The sequence below is a fragment of the Abrus precatorius genome, unplaced genomic scaffold, assembly GCF_003935025.1.
Source record: "Abrus precatorius isolate BTA unplaced genomic scaffold, Abrus_2018 Scaffold6, whole genome shotgun sequence".
Taxonomy (NCBI): Eukaryota; Viridiplantae; Streptophyta; class Magnoliopsida; order Fabales; family Fabaceae; genus Abrus; species Abrus precatorius.
In genome coordinates, this window is record NW_020874406.1 from 17,930,146 (window position 1) to 17,955,990 (window position 25,845).

Sequence of the window (25,845 nt, forward strand, 5' to 3'; positions counted from 1 at the left end):
ACTGAGGCCACTTGGCAAATTACCTCTATGTTTTTGGTTTTTCGGATATCTGGTGGAGTCTGGTTACCCACCTGAGCTTTTTGCTCTGGTGGCTGATTATCTCTAATTAATTTTGCAATGTCTACAATGTATTGTGCTTTACTTTTATAATTGAAATGCTATTAGTTTTGCCATGTTTTTTTTTTCATAACATGTCAATAATATAATTTATTGTTATTTTTTTTATAGCTTTTGGAAGAAGGTGAGGAAGGAAAGGATCGTGCTACCTTGAGATCAAAGCTTGAACTCCCTGTGCAGGTTGTCAGAAAAACTTTTGTTTGAGATTCTTTGTCAGGCTATATTATCGCACTTGGATGTTTATCTTCTAACATGACTTGGTTTCAGATTGTCATTATTTGCTTTACTTTATAATATGTTTTCGATTTTGTGGAAAGAAAAGTAGAGAAAGGAAAGAAGTAAGGAACGGTAAACACTATCTGGCTTGAGTTATTTTAGACAATAATGAAAGAAACTACTTATTATTGATTAGCAATTACAGTTGAAATTAAGTGAGGACAATGAATTCCGAACTTTATCATCATTCTCTATGAACTCTAATTCTAGGAATACTTTATCATCAACAACAACAACTAAGCCTTTTCCTACTTGGTGGGATTAGCTACGAAGATTATATGATGCCATAAACTTGTCATGTATTAAGTGCAAAATTTACGTATTTACCTCTAAATCCTTCTTAATGGTTTGACCCATAGTTTTCTTTGGTCTTCCCTACCTTAATTGTTCATCTCTTCTCTTCTCTTTTGCTTTCTTCATGTGCCAAAATGCAAGATCTTGTATAATACTACTCTTTATTTCTCTCTAGCGTGTTGTTGATATGAAAAAACTACTGTTCCTGCCTGAGACTCAGTCTGTTTTAAGATGATATTTTATCTGCCTTGCTTATATTTTGCAGTGAAATATTTTTCTATAAAAGAGAGAGGATTTAATTCTACTTTACTTTAACAATAACATGATTCCCGGTTACCAACTTTTGGCATATTAGATTTCAGCAATTTCATACGACTGGTTGTTATGTTGATAAAAACTCTTTGTAACAAACTTTTTTGCTTCATTATTTTTGTTCTTGAACTTAAAATGGTTCAATTATTTTTTCAGCTAAAACTTGATTATGCAGTTCTAATTGTAATTTTACTGTGTATGACATACTCCCTGTTTTGACTTAATATATCTCATGTTTTATTGCTTGATGTGCATATCTTTGAGTTAAAATACTACTACTATCGTTTTCAATTCTGCATGATTAGACTGTTATTTGAGCTTTGCTTTGTCTGATTCTGGCCCATCTATACTTTGCAGGCAGTTTTGGCTTTGCAGGTTCCTGTAGAACATTCAAAGGAAGTTAATGATTGCAAACATCTGATTAAGACATTAGTTATGGGTAATTTTATTTCCCTAAACCGTTTGTAGTTCATACTTCATAGGGTGATTACAGGTTGAGTGAGTTGGTTTTGTCATAAAATGGAATCTTATTTGATTAAATTTAATTGAGTTGGATTGGGTCTGCCTAAAGTTTTTTTAACTAACCCAGTCTGATTAAACTCTAGTTGGATTGCATTGGGTCATTGTTTTGCATCTATACATATAATATTTATTAAATTAAGATATTTATAAAAAATTTAAGTAGCATTTAAATCTCTATGTTATACATATATTTATATAGTTGCTTAATTTTTTAAACAGTATTAGTAAAAAATTCAAATACAACGGAAATAATTGTAAAAAAAGTAGGAAAAAAAATTAAGGTTGTTTGGGTTGGATCATGTTTATTGGATTTGAGAGTACATGATCATATACCCAATCTTATCATGGTCATGCTGCATTTCTTTATTAATTTAACCTGATTATTGGAATCAGCTTGTGTTTTTCAGTTTGGTTTGGGTCTTGGTCAGATTCACTGGTTGAATTGGATTCATTATCACTTCTTATCTTTGTTTTTTAAAAGTAGCTTGCATGCATTCATCTACTTTTATTGCCCCTCTCCCTTCCACAATTTTATGACCAATAAATATACTTTTTAATTATCTGTTTTTTTATTCCTTTTTGTAACTTTCAGGAATGAAGACCATCATATGGAGCATCACTCATGCACATTCTCCTAGACCTCAGGTATTGAATCCTTGATATAATAAGTTCTGCTTGTGGATTTGCCACCCCTGCCCTCCCATATTATGTTTCTCATGTATGAGATTTTCCCTATCCATGGAATGATACAGGTGCTTGTCTCACCATCTTCTAATTTATCACCACCTCAAGCAGTGAGGGGCATGCGAGAAGATGAGGTACTGCAGATAGACTTAACTTTAACATCTTTGTTAGTTTAATAATATCTGTGTTGACTTGAGAGTGTTGTGTAGGTATGCAAAGCTTCTGGTGTTTTAAAAAGTGGTGTTCATTGCTTAGCACTTTTCAAGGAGAAGGATGAGGAGAGGGAAATGCTGCATCTGTTCTCACAGATTTTGGCCATCATGGAACCTAGAGATCTTATGGATATGTTCTCTGTGTGTATGCCTGAGCTTTTTGAGTGCATGATCTCTAACACTCAACTGGTCCATATATTCTCTACTCTTCTTGCAGCCCCAAAAGTGTACCGACCATTTGCCGATGTGCTTGTTAATTTTCTTGTGAGCAGCAAACTTGATGTCTTGAAGCAACCAGATTCACCTGCAGCAAAACTGGTTTTACATCTCTTTCGGTTTATATTTGGTGCTGTTGCTAAAGCACCTTCTGATTTTGAGCGGATTTTGCAGCCTCATGTGCCTGTTATAATGGAATATTGCATGAAAAATGCTATTGAAGTTGAAAGACCTCTTGGTTACATGCAGTTGCTTCGGACAATGTTCAAGGCACTTTCAGGGTGCAAATATGAACTTTTGCTCCGAGATTTGATCCCTATGTTGCAGCCCTGCCTCAATATGCTGCTGGCTATGCTGGAAGGGCCAACTGGGGAAGATATGAGAGATCTTTTATTGGAGCTCTGCTTGACCTTACCTGCTCGCTTGAGCTCTCTGTTGCCATACCTGTCGCGTCTTATGAAGCCTTTGGTATTATGTCTTAATGGAAGTGATGAATTAGTGAGTCTTGGCTTACGAACACTTGAGTTTTGGGTTGATAGTTTAAATCCTGATTTCCTTGAGCCTAGTATGGCTAATGTTATGTCTGAGGTGATTCTGGCCTTGTGGTCGCACTTAAGACCTGCTCCCTATTCCTGGGGTGCAAAAGCATTGCAGCTTCTTGGCAAGTTAGGAGGCCGAAACAGACGATTTCTCAAAGAGCCTCTGGCACTTGAGTGTAAGGAGAATCCTGAGCATGGGCTTCGCCTGATTTTGACATTTGAGCCTGCAACTCCATTCTTGGTGCCACTTGATCGATGCATAAATCTGGCTGTGGAAGCTGTGATGAACAAAAATTGTGGCATGGATGCTTTCTATCGGAAGCAGGCTCTAAAGTTCCTTCGTGTCTGCTTATCATCTCAGCTCAATTTGCCTGGAACTGTTGCGGATGAGGGGTGTACTTCCAAGCAGCTATCTGCATTACTAGTTTCTACAGTTAATCAATCTTCACGCAGGTCTGAGTCAACAGATGTAAAGGTTAGTTTGTTGTTGTTTTAGTACTTTTGATATCCTATAAAATTTTATACTTCACTTTTGGTTAATGTGTAGAAATAAATAACTTTTGGCTTCACCATCTTTATGGATCACTCCTCTATGAACAGTCTAATCAACTTATTAAAAATTCTGCCACAGTTCATTACCATCAGTCTTTTTTGCTCCATCTCATTCTTTCTGCCTTAGCTTGTTGGGTGGTCTCTTCAACTGGTCTTGTCCTGTCTGATATTTTACTCTCAGTACTTGCATTTATTTGATGAGTTTATGTTATGGTATATTTTTTGTTTCTGCAATAATATATAACACCTCATTTTCAGGCTGACTTGGGTGTAAAGACAAAGACTCAACTTTTGGCTGAGAAGTCTGTTTTCAAGATTCTTTTAATGACTATCATTGCTGCCAATGGTGAGCCAGATCTCACAGATCCCACTGATGATTTTGTTGTCAACATATGTCGCCATTTTGCGGTGATATTTCACATTGATTCTTCATTCAGCAATGTATCAGCAACTGCACTTGGGGGTTCATCACTCTCAAGTAATTTTCATGCTGGTTCTAGGCCAAAAACTAGTGCTTGTTCAAATCTGAAGGAGCTGGACCCTCTAATATTTTTGGATGCTTTAGTTGATGTACTTGCAGATGAAAACAGGCTCCATGCCAAAGCTGCTCTTGGTGCGTTAAATGTGTTTGCAGAAACACTTGTATTCCTAGCTCGTTCAAAACATACTGACTTCATTATGTCCAGAGGGCCAGGTACACCTATGATTGTCTCTAGTCCATCAATGAACCCTGTATATTCTCCACCTCCTAGTGTTCGGGTTCCTGTATTTGAACAACTGTTGCCCCGTCTACTGCATTGTTGTTATGGACTTACATGGCAAGCACAAATGGGTGGTGTCATGGGACTTGGTGCTTTGGTTGGAAAGGTCACTGTTGAGACTCTCTGCCTTTTTCAAGTAAGAATTGTGCGTGGGCTGATATATGTCCTTAAAAAGCTTCCCATTTATGCTAGCAAGGAGCAGGAAGAGACAAGTCAAGTGCTCACTCAAGTTCTTCGAGTGGTAAATAATGCTGATGAAGCAAATAGCGAGGCACGGAAACAAAGCTTTCAAGGAGTGGTTGATTTTCTTACTCAGGAGTTGTTCAACCAGAATGCATCTATCATTGTGAGGAAGAATGTACAGTCATGCCTTGCACTTCTAGCCAGCAGGACTGGTAGTGAAGTGTCCGAATTACTAGAGCCACTGTATCAACCTTTTCTTCAGCCTCTAATTTTGCGGCCACTTAAGTTAAAGACTGTTGATCAGCAGGTATCCTTAATTCCATCTTTCTTGGTGGCTGTTTATTTGATTTTTCTTTGAGCTTTTATCCATTTACTAGTTTACTTGATTATATCTTGTGTAGGTTGGAACTGTTACTGCATTGAATTTTTGCCTAGCATTGAGACCTCCTCTTCTCAAGTTGACTCCAGAGTTAGTTAACTTCCTGCAAGATGCCTTGCAAATTGCAGAATCTGATGACAATGCTTGGGTTGCTAAGTTTATCAACCCCAAAGTGGTGACATCATTGACTAAACTTCGAACAGCTTGCATTGAGCTGCTTTGTACAACAATGGCATGGGCTGATTTTAAGACTCCAAATCACTCTGAATTGCGCGCCAAGATTATTTCAATGTTTTTTAAGTCTTTAACCTGTCGGAATCCAGAAATTGTTGCTGTTGCAAAGGAAGGTCTGCGACAGGTTGACATTTATGTATAGTTTCTGTTTCTTCATTGGTTTGATCACATGTGTACAGTTATATCCCTAATGATATGTGGTCCTCTCTATCCAGAATAGTTTCTTATTATATTGTTCTGGCGGTAATGTTAAAAAACAAATAATACTTTTACGTTACCTTGTCTGTCTGTGGGTTTTAATTTTTGCATGCATGCTTTTAGTAGACTTGGAATTATTTTTAAACCTCATTTACAACTGTGTCACCTAGGTTATTAATCAAAAGATGCCCAAAGAACTTCTACAAAGCAGCCTTAGACCTATATTGGTCAATTTGGCGCACACAAAAAATCTCAGCATGCCTCTTCTACTTGGCCTAGCCCGCCTGCTTGAACTGTTATCGAATTGGTTTAATGTTACCTTGGGTGGAAAACTTTTAGAGCATCTAAAGAGGTGGCTGGAGCCTGAAAAGTTGGCACAGAGTCAAAAGTCGTGGAAGGCTGGTGAAGAACCAAAGATTGCTGCAGGTTTTACATCTATGTTTACTGTTCAGTGCAAGTGTTTCTAATGCAACTTCCTTAGTTTGTATATGAACTGATACATCATTCTCTATTGTTGCAGCTATAATTGAGCTTTTTCACTTGCTTCCTCCTGCTGCTTCAAAGTTTCTTGATGAACTTGTAACCTTGATTATTGATTTGGAAGGAGCTCTTCCTCCTGGTCAAGTGTACAGTGAAATCAATAGTCCATATCGTCCTCCTCTTACAAAGTTTTTAAATCGATATGCACCCCTTGCAGTTGATTATTTTCTTGCTCGATTAAGTGAGCCAAAGTATTTTAGGCGGTAAGTTTTAGAATGGGAACTTTTATTTAGAATGGTGAACTTTAAATGGATGCTGACATAATTTCTTTTTCATTTTGTTTGCTGTAAATTCAGTTTCATGTATATAATTCGTTCAGAAGCTGGCCAGCCATTAAGAGAAGAACTTGCAAAATCACCACAAAAGATACTTGCAAGTGCATTCTCTGAATTTCTGGCCAAATCTGATGTGACAATGGCTACTGCTTCCACAAGTATGCATGCCGGTTTATTAGGTGAAGAAAGTGCCATTGCTTCATCAACTGATGCTGCTAATCCACCTGCTCCTCCTCCCAATACAACGCCTGATGCTTACTTTCAGGGACTAGCACTTATAAAAACCCTTGTCAAATTAATCCCTGGTTGGTTACAAAATAATCGTACAGTCTTTGATACATTAGTACTTGTTTGGAAGTCACCGGCAAGAATATCCCGATTGCAAAATGAACAGGAGCTGAACCTTGTGCAAGTAAGTATTGGCAAGCTCAATTTAGTTAGTGTTGTATCATCATTGTTGATTGAGGAATGACTTTATGCTTTCTTGTTTCCAGTATCAGCGGTTACATGAACAATTTCAATTTCATGACATACTGAAGATATTTAACAATTTTACCTGTGTTTGCTTGTGAACCCAATCTATTTTAACCTAGTGGAATTGTTAGGGTATAGAATAATTGGAGGGATGGGCTCTGTATTCTCAACTGTTTGAGAGTTGACATGTTTGGTGATCTTCAGCAATTGAGATGCTGGTCATACCAGCACCATTTGATTTGACAAACAGCAATGAAGTGTTTGCTGAATTCTGCAACTAGAGATTTGTAATTGTTTTGACAATATGAGGCTAAATTATATTTAAAGTCTTTTTTCTGTTCTACCATTGCAACTGCACACTTACTCTATGACTATGTCATTAGAAAATGAATGTGCATGTTGTGCCTATTATCTGCATAAAGTTTTTTCCATTATAATTGTACTTCAATCGGTATATCCTGTACTGCTCTGTTTTCTGTTATGTTCTTTATTTGTGATATTTGAAAATTTTCCTCAATTTTCAAATGCTGAACTTTATTTTTCTTTGTTTTTTCTTGGTTGTCTCATCCATCATGGTTTAGTATATTTTTAAATTTAAACTATTTTAGCTGTTCATTTATTAATTTGTCTGACTTTGAGGTGGCTGGTTAACTACTTGTTATGGTCCTTACAAAATTGCAGGTTAAGGAAAGTAAATGGCTTGTCAAATGCTTCTTGAATTACTTGAGACATGACAAAAATGAAGTGAATGTTCTCTTTGATATACTTACCATATTCTTATTTCATAGTCGAATCGACTATACATTCCTGAAGGAGTTTTACATTATTGAGGTACTTCATTACTGGATTTGAAATTTCTGTTTAGATTTGAATTCATTCTTATATTTGGTTTTGTTATTCATTTTAGGTGGCAGAAGGTTATCCACCAAGCATGAAAAAGGCTCTTCTATTGCATTTTCTCAACCTTTTCCAATCAAAACAACTTGGACATGACCATTTGGTGATTGTAATGCAAATGCTTATTCTTCCAATGCTTGCACATGCCTTTCAAAATGGTCAAAGCTGGGAAGTTGTTGATTCTCCTATAATAAAAACAATTGTTGATAAACTTCTTGATCCTCCTGAAGAGGTATATCCTTAGTATGTATAATTTTGTATATGTTTCTTTTTTTAAAAAAAAATTTCATGATTCAGTGTTTATTAAGTTTATGTATGTCTCTCAATGCATTATGTCCCTCTTGTGTAGGTTTCTGCTGAGTATGACGAACCTTTAAGAATAGAATTGTTGCAACTTGCCACTTTACTTCTTAAATATCTTCAGAATGATCTTGTCCATCATAGGAAGGAATTGATAAAGTTTGGGTGGAATCATCTTAAGCGTGAAGACACTGCAAGCAAACAATGGGCATTTGTGAATGTTTGCCATTTCTTGGAGGCATATCAAGCCCCAGAAAAAATAATACTCCAGGTATGGAAACATTGACTTTTACAATGTTCTTTACTAATGTTATATTAGAGAAAATGGAGGAAAATGAAAGAGAACACAGATTCAAATTTGTACTTAGAGAATTTTGAACTGCAAATTACAATCAGTTTCTGTACATGCTGGAACACCTATTCATTGTGATCCTGGTAGGATCCTTATACTATAGCAGAGTTGGGGCCTATTTGGAAGAACGTATGAATAATTTAGTGAAAACAACTTATGATATAGCTTATCTCATAAGTTGTTTTCAACCTATTCATTGTGATCCTGCTTTTTTCCAGCTTTTTCTAATAATTTTTATAATTAAATTTATGATATAAGTCATTATAAACAAAAAAAAACTTATTGAATAAATGCTTAAATAAGCAATTATCCAAATGCACCCTCCGGAATGGATGTCTGAGACTGTTACAATAGAGTTTAACAGCTCTAATAGTCTGTCAATCTAACAGTTTGCCTGCTACAATTAATGCATGTGATAAAAATACACCAACTAACACAATTAATACATGTGACAGAATCTACAAAATCCAGCAAGCCAATTACATACTCTAATAACACGGTTAGTTATTGTCTGTAAGATTAGGTGGAATATTTTAATCACAGAAAGGCAGTTTCTTTTAATCATTTCGGTTTATTTCCTATAATTTTTTAATTTCAATGCCTACTGTGAAATTGACCATGAAGTGGCTGATAAAATACACCCTCCTAACAACCAATTAGAAGTCAGAGCTTGCACCATTAAATGGAAAATATTATGTAAGGAAGTATAGTGTTTAGATGTTTTCTTGCAAAATATAGCTAATATGTTTTAATTGGCTATCTCTTTCCCCCAAGTCTAACTAGCTTAAGCCTAGTTATGACTTATGACTTAAAATTTTAATTATTTATTTTAGTCTGGGCTTATACTTCAAAGTTTGGGTCTTTACTTCAAGTTCTTTTTTCTTTTTTTTAACTGTCTAAGTTTGTATTCCTTTTCCTTGAATTTTTTTTTTATGTCACAGGTTTAATAATTTTTTTTGCTTGACTTCTTAAAAAAAAGAAATTAGACCTTTCCTTTTTTTATTTATTTTTTAATTTGGACTCTAATACCATATTAGGATTTTGATATAGGATCAATCCAAAAATGCGGGAAAGTGATTGGCCTTAAACTTGAATGACTTATTTATCCAAAATGATTTTGGCAATTTAGGCTTGAAATCCTCTTGCTTATATACTCTTTGATTTATTGTTATTAGGTAATAAGAAGTCTCAAATTGATAGGTTAACAACACATTGAAGAATATATAAGTAAGCGGACTTTAAGTCTAAAATTTTGGGATTTGACCTAGAAATAGGAATAAACAATTACTTTGGGGGTTTAAGAGCATTTTTTTGTTCGAGATGTGCATGCACGCTGTGTGTGTTTGGAAATCTGGATGTGAGGAGTGTTTGGCTGAGCTTGAACAAATTTTTCACTTCTAGAACTTCTCATCACTTCTAGATTGAACAAACTTCTTACTGAGCCTAGCTAATGAGAGGAGTTTTGGCTTTATCTAAAATCTGTATGTGCTTTAAAAATCCTGTCTTTATTCTGTGTTAATTTATCCAATTCACCAAATCTCAGTCCAAGAAAAATGTGTTTATATATCTGTATTGAGATGATGCACCACACCCTAACACTGATTCATGTCTGCAGGTTTTTGTCGCTCTTCTTAGAACTTGCCAACCAGAAAATAAAATGTTAGTCAAGCAGGCTCTTGACATTCTGATGCCAGCATTGCCGCGACGTTTGCCCCTTGGTGATTCTAGGATGCCTATTTGGATAAGATACACTAAGAAAATCCTTGTCGAAGAAGGTCATTCAATTCCGAATCTTATCCACATATTCCAGCTTATTGTCCGCCATTCAGATCTCTTCTACAGCTGCAGAGCACAGTTTGTTCCTCAGATGGTGAATTCTCTTAGTCGCCTTGGATTGCCTTATAATACCACAGCAGAGAACAGACGTCTAGCCATTGAGCTTGCTGGATTAGTTGTTAACTGGGAGAGGCAAAGACAAAATGAGATGAAAGTTGTTACTGATTCTGATGCACCCAGCCAAATAAATGATGTCTTTAATCCTAGCTCAGCTGATTCTAAGCGATCTGTGGATGGGTCCACATTTCCTGAAGATACAACTAAGCGAGTAAAAGCAGAACCTGGTCTGCAACCCCTATGTGTCATGTCACCTGGTGGTCCTTCATCAATCACTAGCATTGAGACTCCAGGATCTGCCAGTCAACCTGATGAAGAATTTAAACCAAATGCTGCAATGGAGGAAATGATTATCAATTTCCTTATCAGAGTCAGTCTTACTTCTAACTTGCTTTTTTTACCTTTGGCATAGTGTTGATGTCACTTGGTTAATTCATAGCGTGATTTTTATATTTAGGAAGTCACTATATCCAATATTTAATTTTGTGGATGTGCAAATTGGTGTTACTTTCCATAAAGCTTGCGAACTTATAGTTTGAATTTTACTATGTTTGATACTTGAACTGCCATACTATCATTCTTTTATTCTAGTCTGACCTATAGTTTATGCATAGTAGTCAATCCCGGATAGCAGCGCAAAGCGGCCGACTTAAAAAATGCTATAGCAGCATAGCGGATAACGGGATGACCGCTATTTTAGGTATTATAAATATACTCATAAATTAAATTACACACACATATATATATGCTTAGATGTCAATAACAAGTAACAACAAAATATAAAAATAAATTTAACTAACTAAATTTAAGTCTCTAATGCTTAGATGTTTAAAAATACTAAGTGTTAAATTCAAATACAAATATTTTAATAATTATCATCATCTTCATCTCCAAGATTTGCCATGTCTTTTTCATTTTCACTTTCATCACTACTTTTGTAAAGAATTTCCTCCTCCTCCTCTTCTTCAGAGTCTTCCTCATCACATTCTTCTTCTTGTACAATTTCTTTCCCTTTTTCCTTAGATTTAGATGAAGAAGCAATTGTAGTTGTTTTGGATTTTGATCTAGCTTGTCGCCTAGTGTAAGTTATAGGCTCACTAGCCCCAATTGCATTAGCAACAGCTCCCCAAGTCAAGTTATCATCATCAAACACTAATTTATCTACAGCATCTTTATTATCTCCAACTATTCCTTCTAGCAACCAATTATTACTATCATCAACATCCTTTAAGATAATAGGATCCACCATGTCAGAACATTCAAAACGTTCATTAAGAGCTTGGTTATATTTAATAAAAACTAAGTCTTGAAACCTTTGATGCTCAAGTCTGCTTCTCTTTTTAGAATGAATCTATTTTACCATAAAAAAAATATATTAGATTTGCACTTTCAATATAAGAACTTTAAATTGTAGTTACTTGATATTTACTTATGTGCCCAAAAATATTCCAATTTCGTTCACATCCAGACGAATTACAAGTCAAACTCAACACTCTAATAGCAATGTTTTGTAAATGTGGTGTAGTACTCCATAATTCTTCCATCATTCAGCTGCAAGTTATGCATCAACTTATTAACCTTTTGTGTTATATTTACATAATTACATTACAATAAAAAAATTAAACAAATCTCTTACCAGGAGCCATTGTAGCCATTGTAGCCCTTTATCTTTTTGCTCCACTTAAACCAAAGAGACCTTCAGCTCTTCTATATGTTGACAATTGAATTGTAGCATTGTCTACATTATCTTCACTTGTACATAGTCTCTCAATACATTTATACAAGCCCTCCACAACTTCAGGATCATTCTCAATTTGTTTATTACTATAAAAAAATTGAGGATTCAGATAATAACCTGCAGCATGTAATGGATGATGAAGTTGACACTCCCATCTTCTTTAGCTCTATCAATTGCCTTATATATATAACCCATTGCAGACTTTCTTTCATTATCAACAAGTCTCAAAACTTGCACAAGTGGCCCCATAGCCTTAAGACTGAAAACCACATCATTCCAAAAAGAAGGGATAAGCACAGTGTCTGTTGTCCTTTTTCCTTTAGCTTCTTTGGCTGGTTTGGACTTTAACCACTCATCGGAAGTGAACATTTTTCTAAGGTTTTTTTTATTATGCAACCTTTGTAATGTGAGAAATGTTGTGGCAAACCTTGTCACTCCATATCTAACCAATTTAGCTTTATTTGTGAACCTCTTCATAATGTTCAAAGTCAATGAGTGATTATAAATAAAACCCACAAGAGTAACTTTCCTTTGGATTGTTCTCTTGACTTTAGGTATTTTTTCAATGTCTTCTAATATCAAGTCAATACAGTGTGCAGCGCATGGAGTCCAAAACAAATGTGGTCTTTTAGCTTGCAACAACTTATCTAAAATTAAATTGCATAGTCTAAAATTAGAAACTAATAAAATAATTAAAAACTGATATTAATATAGAGTTAAGAATAATTCTTACTTCCATTATCAGTAACTACTTGCACAACATTTCTCTCTCCAATCTCTTCAACAAAGCTATCCAAGAGCTCAAACAACTTTTCTCTAGTTTTTATATAAGCAGATGCATCAATGCTCTATACAAACATAGAACCAGTTGGACAATTTACTAAGAAATTGATCAATGTTCTATTTTTTTTATCTGTCCACGCATCTGACATAATTGAACATCCACATTTTTCTCTTTCTTCTTCATGACTTCTCAACATTTCCTTTGTATACTCTAACTCCTTTTTAAGAAGAGGAACTCTACACTCATGATAACTAGGAGGCTTTAGATGTGGACCATAGTTTCTAATAACTTCAACCATTAATTTGAAACTTTTTGAGTGCACAATGTTGAAAGCAATTCCATTCCTACAAAGGAATCTCTCTATATATTGAATTGTTCTTGCTCTTGCCTCTTTGACACAAGCATCATTTATACTTGTTTGTCTTTTTGATTCTGCTAATTTGATGCTTGTTTCTTGACTTTTTAACCACAATAAATTCAATGGGCCCTTGATATTTTTTCCTTTTTTGGTGGCATTACAGCCACTAACATAAGCTGATGCAACACTTGAGGTAGCAGGTCGTTTTCCACTACAAATATTTTGAATTTTTTGTACCTCTTTTTCCTCATCATCATCTTCATCATGCTGAAGTAAATATACCTCTTTTTCAATTCTCTTTTCTCATGAGCTGCTCGGGTAATACCACCTGTAGTCGTTTTTTCACAAAAGTCACAAGTAACAGACTTTTTATTATTTATGTCTTTCAAACTATTCCATTGCCAATCTATATCCAAATTATTTCCTGAAGGCTTCACTAATGCACAAGATGAAATTGAAACAGAGCCGGTTCCTTGTGACTGATTGGGAGGAGTAGCCATTACTTCTTCTTTAAGCTTTGAAATTTCGAACAAAAAATAATAGAAGAATCAAAACAGAGAAGAGAAAAAAAATAGAGAAAAATAAAGGAAAAAAAAAATTGTTCAGTACCGAAAAGTTCGCGGAAGTCTGCCGGAGTTGGAGAAGATGACCGGAAAGTATTTTAGTGATGTCAAAAGTTGTGCTGACCTTGAAAAAGATGACAAGAGATGAAGAAAATGACCCAAAATAATTTGGGTCACCTTAGAAGCTCGCCGGAGACGAAGAAGATGACCGGAAAATCAAAGTGGAAGCCTCACCAGAAAAACAGAGTACAGAGAACAGAGGATGACCGGAAAACAAAGAACAGAGGAGAGAGAACCGAGAACAGAGGAGAGAGGAGAGCAGACGGAGGCTAGGGTTGAAGAAGATGATTCAGAAATATAAGGGGGGGTCAAAATTCCGAAATTGCCCCCCTTAAAGGGCCCTAACGGTAAAAGATGAGGGGCAAAAACGGAAATGTGGGAGGATGGGATAGCGGCCGCTCCAGCCGCTATTTTCGGAGTTTTTTTGCTGCTATTCGCGGCGTGACGGCCGCTATGTTGAAACGCGACGCGACACAGTCTCCGTCGCGGGAAAGGGCCGCTCCACCGCGATTGCGGCCGCTATTGCTGCTATTGACTACTATGAGTTTATGTAGCTTGTCTTATGGATTAATGGTTCAAAGGATGACCTATTATTTTCTCCGTTAGTATTGCAATATTCCCCTGCCTAAGGAGCACAAACACTTCTAGATAATAGTTGAGCTTTTGTACTCTCAGTTTGACACATCTCTTGTACTTTTAGTTGCATTTTTGTATGTATGTTATGTTTATTACTTTTTTAATTCTAGCATTCTGTTTTGCTCCCAATGTCTTGTGCTCATTTTTAAATCATGAATTGTCTCTTGCTATTTAAGATTTTTATTGTGTTAATTTTAGATTAAATTTATATGTTGCATTATAACCGTGTTGTGTTTTATGATTTTTAAAACTTTCTTAATCCACATGTCCTCTGTTGCATTCATGCTTCCTTGTCACTTCCCTTATATGCACGATATGATAGAAGGTTTCTCAATGAATATTCAACAACCCCTTCTAAAACATTCTGTTTCTGAGGATGATATTAATAAACTCTGGTTTATGGGATTAGGTTGCTTTGGTCATAGAGCCTAAGGACAAAGAAGCAAGTGCCATGTACAAACAAGCCTTGGAGCTACTTTCACAAGCTTTAGAGGTGTGGCCAAATGCAAATGTAAAATTTAATTACTTGGAAAAGCTTCTGAGCAGTATACAGCCATCTCAAGCAAAGGACCCATCCACTGCATTGGCACAGGGTTTGGATGTCATGAACAAAGTTTTAGAGAAACAGCCTCACTTGTTCATAAGGAACAATATTAACCAGATTTCTCAGGTAGGCATAACATCATTTTGTTTCTTTGTTGCCTTATTTGCAAATGATTCAACTTTTGTAGTGATGTAGTTGTTTTTGCTCCCAGATTCTTGAACCATGTTTCAAGCATAAACTTTTAGATGCTGGCAAGTCTTTTTGCTCATTGTTGAAGATGATTTTTGTTGCTTTTCCTCAAGAAGCCACTACAACACCTGCTGATGTTAAGTTGTTGTACCAGAAGCTTGATGATTTGATACAGAAGCATGTTACCACTGTTACAGCTCCTCAAACATCTACTGATGATAATAATGCAAGTTCAATTAGTTTCCTATTGCTCGTCATAAAAACCTTGACAGAGGTGCAAAGGAACTTCATTGATCCTTCAATTTTGGTTCGCGTTCTTCAAAGGCTGCAACGTGATATGGGTTCATCGGCAGGTTCTCATTTAAGACAAGTATGTTGGCTTTTGAATTAATATACTCTTTTGTTATTTTTTCAAAAGTCTATGACATAATGAAATTTCTATTGATGTAAAAATTAAACTAGAAACAAAAGGAATTATAGAATTATATGTTTTAGAAGGGAAATGTGTCTAATCAGTAAACACAGATATATTTACACTATGTCCATCATTAATTTTAAGAGATATCATCTCCTAAAGGATAGGTGATCAGTTCTAATCACCTGAGTCAGTAGAAGCTTATGATGGGCCCTATACATATGCTTAATTTTAACCAGAGGGAAATGTGTATGTCAGTTCATATATTTCTTTTTTGGATACCTTCCAATTTCTGCCTTTACCTTTATGCTGCTTGAAAATAAAAATTCCTTGGGTGTATGTTAGAAACACCTACCTTGCGGCCCTGCTTTTTCTTTGGGTAAGTAAGGTGATACATAGTTGTTGGCTTTAAAATAAAGAAAGCTTGATGTTTGTTCTTTCCAGCAATGCTGGCATTCTGTGTGCCCTTTTGCTGCCTCTGTTACTTTAGTATGATTGTACTTGTCTGACAGTCTCTGACTATGATAGATATGTTAAATTAAGTCTATCAAGGGCATTCTAGTGTGATTAAGATATCTTGCCTAATTGATGGTGTGATTTGTTTAAGGCTTAAATCTAAACAAGTATGCTTGATTTTTTCTGTTTCAATTTTTTTTTTCAATTTAAGAATTTGTCCTACATTATTAGGGTCAGAGAACAGATCCGGATTCTGCAGTCACGTCTTCTCGTCAAGGGTCTGATGTTGGAGCAGTTATTTCAAATTTAAAATCAATTTTGAAACTTATCACTGATAGAGTGATGGTTGTTCCTGAGTGCAAGCGATCTGCATCTCAAATATTAAATGCTTTACTCTCAGAGAAAGGTATTGATGCTAGTGTGCTTCTCTGCATACTTGATGTGATTAAAGGGTGGATTGAAGATGACTTCTATAAACAAGGAACTCCAGTAATGTCAAGTTCCTTTCTCACCCCTAAGGAAATAGTTTCTTTTCTTCAGAAGCTTTCACAAGTTGATAAACAAAATTTCCCACCAGTTTCTCTGGAAGAGTGGGACCGCAAATATCTTGAACTTCTTTATGGAATTTGTGCAGATTCAAATAAGTAAGTAATTCATCTTAAATTTATCTCTGCTATGCTTAATTTGTATTCCATCTTGATTGTTTTTTAATGACTTCCAGGTACCCTTTACCTTTACGGCAAGAGGTTTTCCAGAAGGTGGAAAGGCTGTTTATGCTTGGTCTGCGAGCTAGAGATCCTGAAGTTAGGATGAAATTTTTTTCTCTCTATCATGAGTCTCTTGGGAAAACTCTTTTTACCAGGCTTCAATTCATTATCCAAATTCAAGAGTGGGGGGCTTTGAGTGATGTCTTCTGGCTTAAACAAGGCCTTGATCTTCTCTTGGCAATATTAGTTGAGGACAAACCTATTACACTAGCTCCAAATTCTGCCAGGGTTCAACCACTTCTGGTTTCAAGTTCTCTGCTGGAATCATCTGGGATGCCGCAGAAGGTTAGTGATGTATCTGAAGGAGCTGAGGATGCTCCACTAACATTTGAGGCCCTTGTGCTTAAGCAAGCTCAGTTTCTTAACAGCATGAGCAAACTCCAGGTAAACTAACTGACATTTAATCATTAATGTTTTTAAGTAATATTATTTTCTATCATAATTGAGGTTGTATATCTTGTTTTTTTATACTTTAACTGCCCTGGTTATTTTATTACTTTAAGAATTGCTCACCATATAGTATTGGCATGCATGTATTGTACTATGTGGAGAACTACTTATATGTTAAAATAAAACCACTGTTTAAATGCTTAAATATTTTTTTTGACGTATTATTTTGAGTTTGACAAATTGTTGAGAAGGGCGTCAGTCCTATCACTATATCTGTGACATCTGTCATAAATTTATAATTAACTATTGTGCACAAATTAATGTTCCCACTTACACAATGATTACCTTTATTCCAGGTGGCCGATCTTTTAATTCCATTGAGAGAGTTAGCCCATACAGATGCTAATGTTGCATACCATTTGTGGGTTTTGGTATTTCCTATTGTCTGGGTTACATTACACAAAGAAGAACAAGTGACACTTGCTAAACCAATGATTAATCTTTTGTCTAAAGATTACCATAAGAGGCAGCAAGCCAGCAGACCAAATGTAGTCCAAGCTCTATTAGAAGGGCTTCAGTTGAGCCATCCTCAACCCAGAATGCCAAGCGAGCTCATTAAATATATCGGGAAAACTTATAATGCATGGCACATTGCACTGGCTTTGCTGGAAAGTCATGTTACACTGTTCCCAAATGATTCCAAATGTTCTGAGTCTCTGGCTGAGCTTTATCGTTTGCTCAATGAAGAGGATATGAGATGTGGACTGTGGAAGAAGAGATCAGTCACTGCAGAAACCAGGGCTGGGCTTTCTCTTGTTCAGCATGGTTACTGGCACCGTGCTCAAAGTCTCTTTTACCAAGCCATGGTGAAGGCAACTCAAGGAACGTATAACAACACTGTACCTAAGGCTGAGATGTGTCTTTGGGAAGAGCAATGGTTATACTGTGCTAGTCAACTTAGTCAATGGGATGCACTGGCAGACTTTGGCAAGAGTGTTGAGAATTATGAAATTCTGCTTGACAGTCTTTGGAAATTGCCTGATTGGACATATATGAAGGAGCATGTCATTCCTAAAGCTCAAGTAGAAGAAACTCCAAAACTTCGTCTAATTCAAGCATACTTTGCTCTTCATGATAAAAATGCAAATGGTGTAGGGGATGCTGAGAATATGGTAGGCAAAGGTGTTGATCTTGCTCTAGAACAATGGTGGCAGCTGCCTGAAATGTCTGTTCATTCTAGAATTCCTCTTCTGCAGCAATTCCAACAGATAGTTGAAGTTCAAGAGTCTGCTAGGATTCTAATGGATATTTCCAATGGAAATAAACTCTCTGGTAATTCAATGGTTGGTGTGCAAGGAAACCTTTATGCTGATCTGAAGGACATCCTTGAGACATGGAGACTAAGAACACCAAATGAGTGGGATAATATGTCTGTTTGGTATGATTTGCTGCAGTGGAGAAATGAAATGTATAATGCTGTCATTGATGCTTTCAAAGATTTTGGTGCCACAAATTCAGCTCTTCATCACCTTGGTTACCGTGACAAAGCCTGGACTGTCAACCGGCTTGCTCACATTGCTCGTAAGCAAGGCCTGTTTGATGTTTGCGTCACCATACTTGAAAAATTATATGGCCATTCAACCATGGAAGTGCAGGTATGGTAACCACTTTTGTTGTAGTAAAAGGTTTGAGAATTGAATCTCATTTGCCTTTATGTCAGTATCTATTCACATCATCTTGAATTATATGAACCTATTTTGGGGTAGCCTTATTTGTTCTGATAATATTTTGACCTCATCATCATATGTCAAGTTTTGTTTTTTGATTAATCCGGATGGTATTTGTACTTATAGACATGGTGACATACATAGATATTCTTAATATTCGGATTTGTATTACTATAGACATGTAGCATTATCATACTCTGGTATTATGGAACTTGTGCAGATTTTATCTGATCTGTCTTTCTGATGTATTTACAGGAAGCATTTGTTAAGATAACTGAACAGGCTAAGGCATATTTAGAAACAAATGGAGAACTTACGAGTGGTCTTAATCTGATCAACAGTACTAATCTTGAGTATTTTCCTGCAAAGCACAAGGCTGAAATTTTCCGCCTGAAAGGGGATTTCTTGTTAAAATTGAATGACTCTGAGAGTGCTAATCATGCTTATTCAAATGCCATTAGTCTTTTTAAAAACTTGCCTAAGGGATGGATAAGCTGGGGAAACTATTGTGATATGGTAAACAATCTTGTCTGTTTTTATTGCTGTTACTTTCTATGACTATTATGTATTACAACTTGAGCCTACTGCTCAACTATCTTTTACTCCAAACAGGCTTACAGAGAAACTCATGAAGAGATTTGGTTGGAATATGCTGTCAGCTGCTTCTTGCAAGGTATAAAATTTGGTGTGTCCAATTCAAGAAGCCATCTAGCTCGTGTGCTTTATCTTCTTAGCTTTGATACTCCTAATGAGCCTGTTGGAAGGGCGTTTGATAAGTACTATGAACAAGTACCACATTGGGTTTGGCTCTCTTGGATTCCACAGCTCTTGCTCTCCCTGCAGAGGACAGAAGCTCCTCATTGCAAACTTGTTCTTTTGAAGATTGCAACCCTGTATCCTCAGGTGACTGTTATTTGAATAATTACATTTGTTCATTGCAAATTAAGTTGATCCTGAATTATCTGTGTTCTCCTGAATTTCAGGCTCTGTATTATTGGTTGCGCACATACTTGCTGGAACGGCGTGATGTTGCCAATAAATCTGAACTTGGTAGAATAGCAATGGCTCAACAAAGAACACAACAAAGTGTTTCTGGTGCTAGTGCAGGTTCTCTTGGTGGGTTGGCTGATGGAAATGCAAGAGTACAAGGTCCAGGTGGGAGTACCTTGCCATCTGATATTCAAGCCCACCAAGGCTCCCAGCCTGCTGGTGCAATTGTATCTCATGATGGTGGAAACTCGCATGGGCAAGAACCTGAAAGGTCCACAAGTGCAGAAAGCAGCATACACAATGGAAATGACCAACCTTTGCAGCAAGGTTCTGCAAACCTCAATGAAGGTGGTCAGAATACTTTAAGACGGGCTGGTGCTTTGGGTTTTGTGGCTTCAGCTACCAGTGCTTTTGATGCTGCAAAAGATATAATGGAGGCTCTTCGGGGCAAGCATGCTAATTTGGCTAGTGAACTTGAGGTAATCTTCATTCAGATTTTTTAGGTTGCGTTGCTTAACAGTAATTCTGTGCAATCTCACCATCCCCATCCTGTCTCCTGGTTGCATGTCTGAAAAAATGGCTATTTTTAGCTTTATAATTAAAGTAAATTATTGATGCTAGCTTTTGGGATAAACTATGAGATGATAATTTACATTTAATTGTATAGTGAAGTGGACATGGAGGGGAACGCTGGACACAGGCACTTGAAAAAGAACAGTATATTTTTGTATAAAGTTGGATATGTAGCAAAATTTTAAGCTTGTTTGGTACTCCTGGAAGTTCATCTTTCATGTTGTTTGCATTAAGTAATGTTTCTGTGGATTGAACTAGCAGTATAGATAAAATGATTTTTTTATATATGTCTATATGGCGCCAATTTTGCCAATATATCTAAGAATAAGTCTTGATAGTGTGTTGCCTAAACTAGGCCACTTGGATGACAGTGACAAACCATTTTATTTTGCAGATCCTGCTAACAGAAATTGGTTCAAGGTTTGTCACTCTTCCTGAGGAGAGACTTTTGGCAGTGGTTAATGCATTGCTCCACCGCTGTTACAAATATCCAACAGCTACAACTGCAGAAGTTCCTCAGTCTCTTAAGAAAGAGCTCTCAGGTGTTTGTAGGGCTTGTTTTTCAGCTGATGCTGTAAATAAGCATGTTGATTTTGTGAGGGAGTACAAACAGGATTTTGAACGTGATCTTGATCCAGAAAGCACTGCTACATTTCCATCCACCCTCTCTCAACTGACTGAGCGGTTGAAGCACTGGAAAAATGTTCTTCAAAGCAATGTTGAGGACAGGTTTCCGGCAGTATTGAAGCTAGAAGAAGAAAGCAGGGTATTGCGGGACTTCCATGTTATTGATGTTGAAGTTCCTGGGCAATATTTCACTGATCAGGTGACTGCTGATTTTTTTTTTTTAACATTAACATTTCAATTTTATTGTTTAATTAATTTTTTATATTACAATATGGATCTTGATTAAAATATTCACAAGAGGGCCTGAGGAGGTTTTGGTGCAACCTATACTGATTCTCCATTATTTTGTTACAGGAAATTGCACAAGATCACACCGTGAAATTGGATAGGGTTGCAGCTGATATTCCAATTGTGCGGAGGCATGGGAGCAGTTTTCGGCGTTTGACACTAATTGGCTCTGATGGTTCCCAACGCCATTTTATTGTCCAGACGTCTTTGACTCCCAATGCTAGAAGTGATGAGCGCATATTGCAGCTCTTCCGAGTGATGAACCAAATGTTTGAGAAGCACAAGGAATCAAGACGCCGTCACATATGCATTCATACACCAATAATTATTCCTGTTTGGTCTCAGGTTAGACTAGTTTCCCTTGTATACATTATTTTTCTTTTCTTTTTCCTCCTTTATATTTTAGAGAGATACCCATGGATTATATTAAATCAAGACTGAAACCCTTTAGCCACTTATAAGTATCCACTAATCTTGCTTGAAATGTTGCATGGACAGGTTCGCATGGTAGAAGATGATTTGATGTACAGTACTTTCCTTGAGGTCTACGAGAATCATTGTGCAAGGAATGACCGTGAGGCAGATCACCCAATAACCTATTTCAAGGAGCAGTTGAACCAGGCTATATCTGGGCAAATATCACCTGAAGCTGTTGTTGATCTCCGTCTGCAAGCCTATAATGAAATAACAAAAAATCTTGTTACTGACAACATTTTTTCACAGTACATGTACAAAACCCTACCAAGTGGCAACCATAGTTGGGCGTTCAAGAAGCAATTTGCCATCCAGTTGGCGCTGTCAAGTTTCATGTCTTTTATGCTACAAATTGGTGGGAGGTCTCCGAACAAGATTTTGTTTGCGAAGAACACTGGAAAAATATTTCAAACTGATTTTCATCCTGCCTATGATGCAAATGGATTGATTGAGTTTAATGAGCCAGTCCCATTTAGGCTAACAAGGAATATGCAGGCGTTCTTTTCCCATGGTGTGGAAGGCCTTATCGTATCTTCGATGTGTGCAGCCGCACAGGCAGTGGCTTCTCCTAAAGTGAGAACTGATCTCTCTCTCTCTATCTATCTATCTATCTATCTAACCTAAATGCTTTTCAATCATGCAATGCAAGACTACCAATTGATTTGTTCTGAAATTGCTGGAATTGCAGCAAAGTCAGCACCTATGGCATCATCTGGCAATGTTTTTTCGTGATGAGCTGTTGTCTTGGTCTTGGAGAAGACCGCTTGGGATGCCCATGGCTCCTATGGCTGCAGGCGGTACTATGAGCCCCGTTGACTTCAAACAGAAGGTTATCACAAATGTGGAACATGTTATTGCAAGGGTTAAGGGCATTGCTCCTCAGAATTTTTCTGAAGAGGTGAGCAACTAAACAAAATTGCGTTCCCTGTTCTGTTTTCTGAAATTTTTATCCTTTGCTCTAATTTCATTGAAAATTTTAAAATGAGGTTTCCTTTTCAATTGCTGGATAGATAGAACAGGAGATAATTAATTGTTTATGTAACAAATTTCTAAAAGTATTGTGTCAGCTACCTAAAGTAAAGGAATCCATACGATCCTTTGGACAAGTTTATGAATGCTAGTAAAAATTACTGAAAAAAACGAAAAGAAAGGGATTACTGCACTTCTATTTTTCCTATTGTAACCGTTTGTTTTTTTTTTTTTTCCTTTAATTTTCTGATTCCCTTATTGATTAACCAGTTTGCCAGTTCATATTTATGAGTACATTTGATGTCCTTTCCAATAGTATTTACGTCTATGTTTTTATATAGGAGGAGAATGTCATGGATCCACCCCAACCTGTGCAGAGGGGTGTTAATGAGTTGGTTGAAGCTGCCTTAAACCCCAGGAACTTGTGCATGATGGATCCAACATGGCATCCCTGGTTCTAAGATCTTGTTGTATTGAGAAGTCTGTGACTGTATCGTAAATATAGGTACATATTCCAGCTACTTTTTATGTTTAAGCCTAACTGTAATTCCATACCTCAGGTTCTCATTTTTTATCATCTATAGGCTAGATAGAGCAATATCCACACTCGGTAGCCGTATATGTATTACGTGGAGGTCATTGATTTGTAGAAATGATCCGTTTTTATTCGTACGACTTGTATATATGTAAAATCATGAGTAGAGATGCAGCTTTTAACGTGTGATCCAATTGTGACCGCATCATATTATTCATATATTTATTTAAAACTTCTTTCTACTACTTAGAGATAATTTAATTAGCGTTTTTTTTTTCATGACTTTTTCATTGTTATTATTTTTATATAATAAAATATGGAAAAATTTTATTTAAATTAAAAAATTATTGTATTAAAAATATTTTATTATCACAAAATATGTAACATTTTGATAAAATTTTTATTTTACTTATCATTAAAATTTTGAAATAATTCATTTAACAATTTTGCTAACATGATCTTGCAATTGATTTTAATAAGCATGTGCATGATCAATTTTAATTGACTTAAAATATGTTTTAGGTCCTAAGTGAAATTTTGGTTTTATGCTTTTCAAATGACTTTTTTTTTAGTCTTTTACTTTGTTATAAATTTGTGTTTAACAGAGGGTCTAAAATTAAAGGAAAAATATATATTTAAGCTATTTTGTAGTTAAAAAATTATTATAATTTTTATATTCTTAATATAGTAAATATGCTTTGTATGATAAAAGTTTACCATTTTAAAATTTTATCTTCAATAACATTTTCTTTTGTTTTGCTGGAAGGGTGTAGTTAAATTAATTTTCTGCATTGAGGTGCATTTAAATATAGGAGCTTAGCACACTAATTTCATAAAAAGGTCGTGACAGTTTACTGAAGCATTTGGGTGTTGACCACGTGTTTGTGGTCACTCATTGGCATTTTCTGTTTCACGAATAATATCTAAAGAATAAGAAAGAAACAAGAAAAAGAAATGGACATCCATGAATCACAAAGCAGATATTTCCTCCTCAGAAAAGCGCAAGTGTTTCCCCTTTGGAGTTGGCAATCCTTCCAAACGCAATATATTAGGCGAAGCACTCTGAACAGAGTTGTTTTCTTCCACCTCTTCCTCCACAAGTTCGTCATCACTGTTGTAAACAAATCTTGTGTGCTTTCCTGCAAACTTGGGAGCCATCCTCTCATTCATACTAATGTTGTTCAACCCTTTACACAGTTCATCATATTCATCCTCATAATAATCTTCAGCTACTTCCTCATCACCATCATCATCTTCTGTGGTTGCTGTGGGGTCCTTCTCCCCTTGTACTCTTTCCTCGTAACCAAGTTCTGAGGAACGTTCTTCTGATGCATCAGAAGACTGAGATTTGTCTGAGAAATCCAGTAAAAGGGACCTATTTATCGGACTCTTTTCAGGTTCAGACTTCTCTTGATTCTTTCCAACCAACCCTTGATTCACCACCTACCACCAAAATTATGACATAAGATTAACCATAAAGATCATGAAATTAACATTTGTTAAATTCCTTAATATAATTCACCTAGGGCTTCTCTACGATGCATCAAAATTAAAATAAGATCAATTTGCTCAGCTAGAAAAAGCTATTTTTTGACCTTCAATACACTCGTTTTTATACTACTTTCACTAAATAATCTAATACATGTTTAGTTTAACTTATTTTGAAAAAATAGAACTATTTTTTTTGTCACCTTTTAAAAAGAACTCTTAAAAAATATATGATTATTATTTTTTTAAAATAATCTCAACCAAACATGAACTATTTTAAATTTTATTTAGGTGTTAAAAAAATTGTTGACAGTATTTTTTTCTTAGCTGGACCAACCTGAGAAATTAATGGTTGTCGGAGAACAACATAAGGGGTAACCGAAACCAAACCAGAAAGACTCTGAATTTGAGGAGCATTCGCGGGCGTTGGCTCAAAAAATGGCATGCTTTCAAGCGAGATCTTGGAAAACTCTGCCTCTTCTTCCACCTTCTGCAAAAGGGTCTTCACCTGACCCCTCAGCAAGGCTTCCCCTGATCCTGGCGTCTTTTTCACTCTGCTTCCTCTCTGCTTTGCCAATGGGGTCTCAAGATTTAAGACCCCATTCGCAAGCCCCACAATTGGAGAATCATTTGTTATGTCTATTAATGCTGATCGATTGCTATTGGTGAGGGCATCATTGGAAGCGGCCAGGGTCTGTGATCTTGTTACTCTTCTTGTGGATGATGGGGTCTCCATCGAAATCGATTAAAGATAACCCAATAATGCCAAAAGTTGAATGCTTCAGACAATTTGCACAGAAAAAGATTCAACGATTTTCAGAGAACAAAGTTGTGGGGTTTATAAAAGAGATAGGATGAATATGACCGTTGGCGCGTACGCGTTTATCCTAAACTAATCTATAAAGGAAGTAGCCGTTAGTTTCTCTCTTTTGAATTCTGGGCCTTGATTGGGCCATCGTTGGTTTTTACTATGGGCTATGGTCTAGGCATGGCGTTGTTGTGGGTGGACCATTATGTTTTAAGGAAACTTGTTACATCTCACGACCTAAAAAAAAGGGAAAATT

The 25,845-nt window shown here is 36.2% G+C and overlaps 2 protein-coding genes across 3 annotated transcripts in view; one reads left to right on the forward strand and one right to left on the reverse strand.

Annotated features, from left to right (window-relative positions):
* LOC113869294 (transformation/transcription domain-associated protein) overlaps nucleotides 1-23,545 on the forward strand; it is a 31,183-nt gene extending 7,638 nt beyond the window's left edge. Inside the window, exons 9-36 of one of the 2 annotated variants that reach the window (XM_027505551.1) lie at nucleotides 229-297; nucleotides 1,357-1,438; nucleotides 2,114-2,166; nucleotides 2,274-2,339; nucleotides 2,415-3,647; nucleotides 3,983-4,975; nucleotides 5,070-5,405; nucleotides 5,650-5,905; nucleotides 6,000-6,222; nucleotides 6,316-6,706; nucleotides 6,795-6,833; nucleotides 7,450-7,599; nucleotides 7,676-7,897; nucleotides 8,015-8,236; nucleotides 9,933-10,580; nucleotides 14,759-15,019; nucleotides 15,105-15,452; nucleotides 16,185-16,597; nucleotides 16,675-17,104; nucleotides 17,467-18,765; nucleotides 19,093-19,353; nucleotides 19,450-19,740; nucleotides 19,821-20,306; nucleotides 20,795-21,226; nucleotides 21,382-21,660; nucleotides 21,814-22,362; nucleotides 22,478-22,687; nucleotides 23,100-23,545. In XM_027505551.1, the coding sequence (XP_027361352.1) occupies nucleotides 229-297; nucleotides 1,357-1,438; nucleotides 2,114-2,166; nucleotides 2,274-2,339; nucleotides 2,415-3,647; nucleotides 3,983-4,975; nucleotides 5,070-5,405; nucleotides 5,650-5,905; nucleotides 6,000-6,222; nucleotides 6,316-6,706; nucleotides 6,795-6,833; nucleotides 7,450-7,599; nucleotides 7,676-7,897; nucleotides 8,015-8,236; nucleotides 9,933-10,580; nucleotides 14,759-15,019; nucleotides 15,105-15,452; nucleotides 16,185-16,597; nucleotides 16,675-17,104; nucleotides 17,467-18,765; nucleotides 19,093-19,353; nucleotides 19,450-19,740; nucleotides 19,821-20,306; nucleotides 20,795-21,226; nucleotides 21,382-21,660; nucleotides 21,814-22,362; nucleotides 22,478-22,687; nucleotides 23,100-23,219 (10,362 nt within the window). In that variant the 3' untranslated portion in view covers nucleotides 23,220-23,545. Of the gene's footprint in view, nucleotides 1-228; nucleotides 298-1,356; nucleotides 1,439-2,113; nucleotides 2,178-2,269; nucleotides 2,340-2,414; nucleotides 3,648-3,982; nucleotides 4,976-5,069; nucleotides 5,406-5,649; nucleotides 5,906-5,999; nucleotides 6,223-6,315; nucleotides 6,707-6,794; nucleotides 6,834-7,449; nucleotides 7,600-7,675; nucleotides 7,898-8,014; nucleotides 8,237-9,932; nucleotides 10,581-14,758; nucleotides 15,020-15,104; nucleotides 15,453-16,184; nucleotides 16,598-16,674; nucleotides 17,105-17,466; nucleotides 18,766-19,092; nucleotides 19,354-19,449; nucleotides 19,741-19,820; nucleotides 20,307-20,794; nucleotides 21,227-21,381; nucleotides 21,661-21,813; nucleotides 22,363-22,477; nucleotides 22,688-23,099 lie in introns of both variants that reach the window. The other variant, XM_027505552.1, reaches the window with a different exon arrangement.
* Nucleotides 23,546-24,262: 717 nt separating this feature from the next.
* On the reverse strand, nucleotides 24,263-25,517 carry LOC113869295. Its single transcript, XM_027505554.1, has 2 exons — nucleotides 25,119-25,517; nucleotides 24,263-24,736 (listed from the first exon to the last, which is right to left on the reverse strand). Exons 1-2 carry the CDS (start codon nucleotides 25,515-25,517, stop codon nucleotides 24,263-24,265), a joined length of 873 nt encoding a protein of 290 aa, XP_027361355.1.
* Nucleotides 25,518-25,845: the final 328 nt, after the last annotated feature.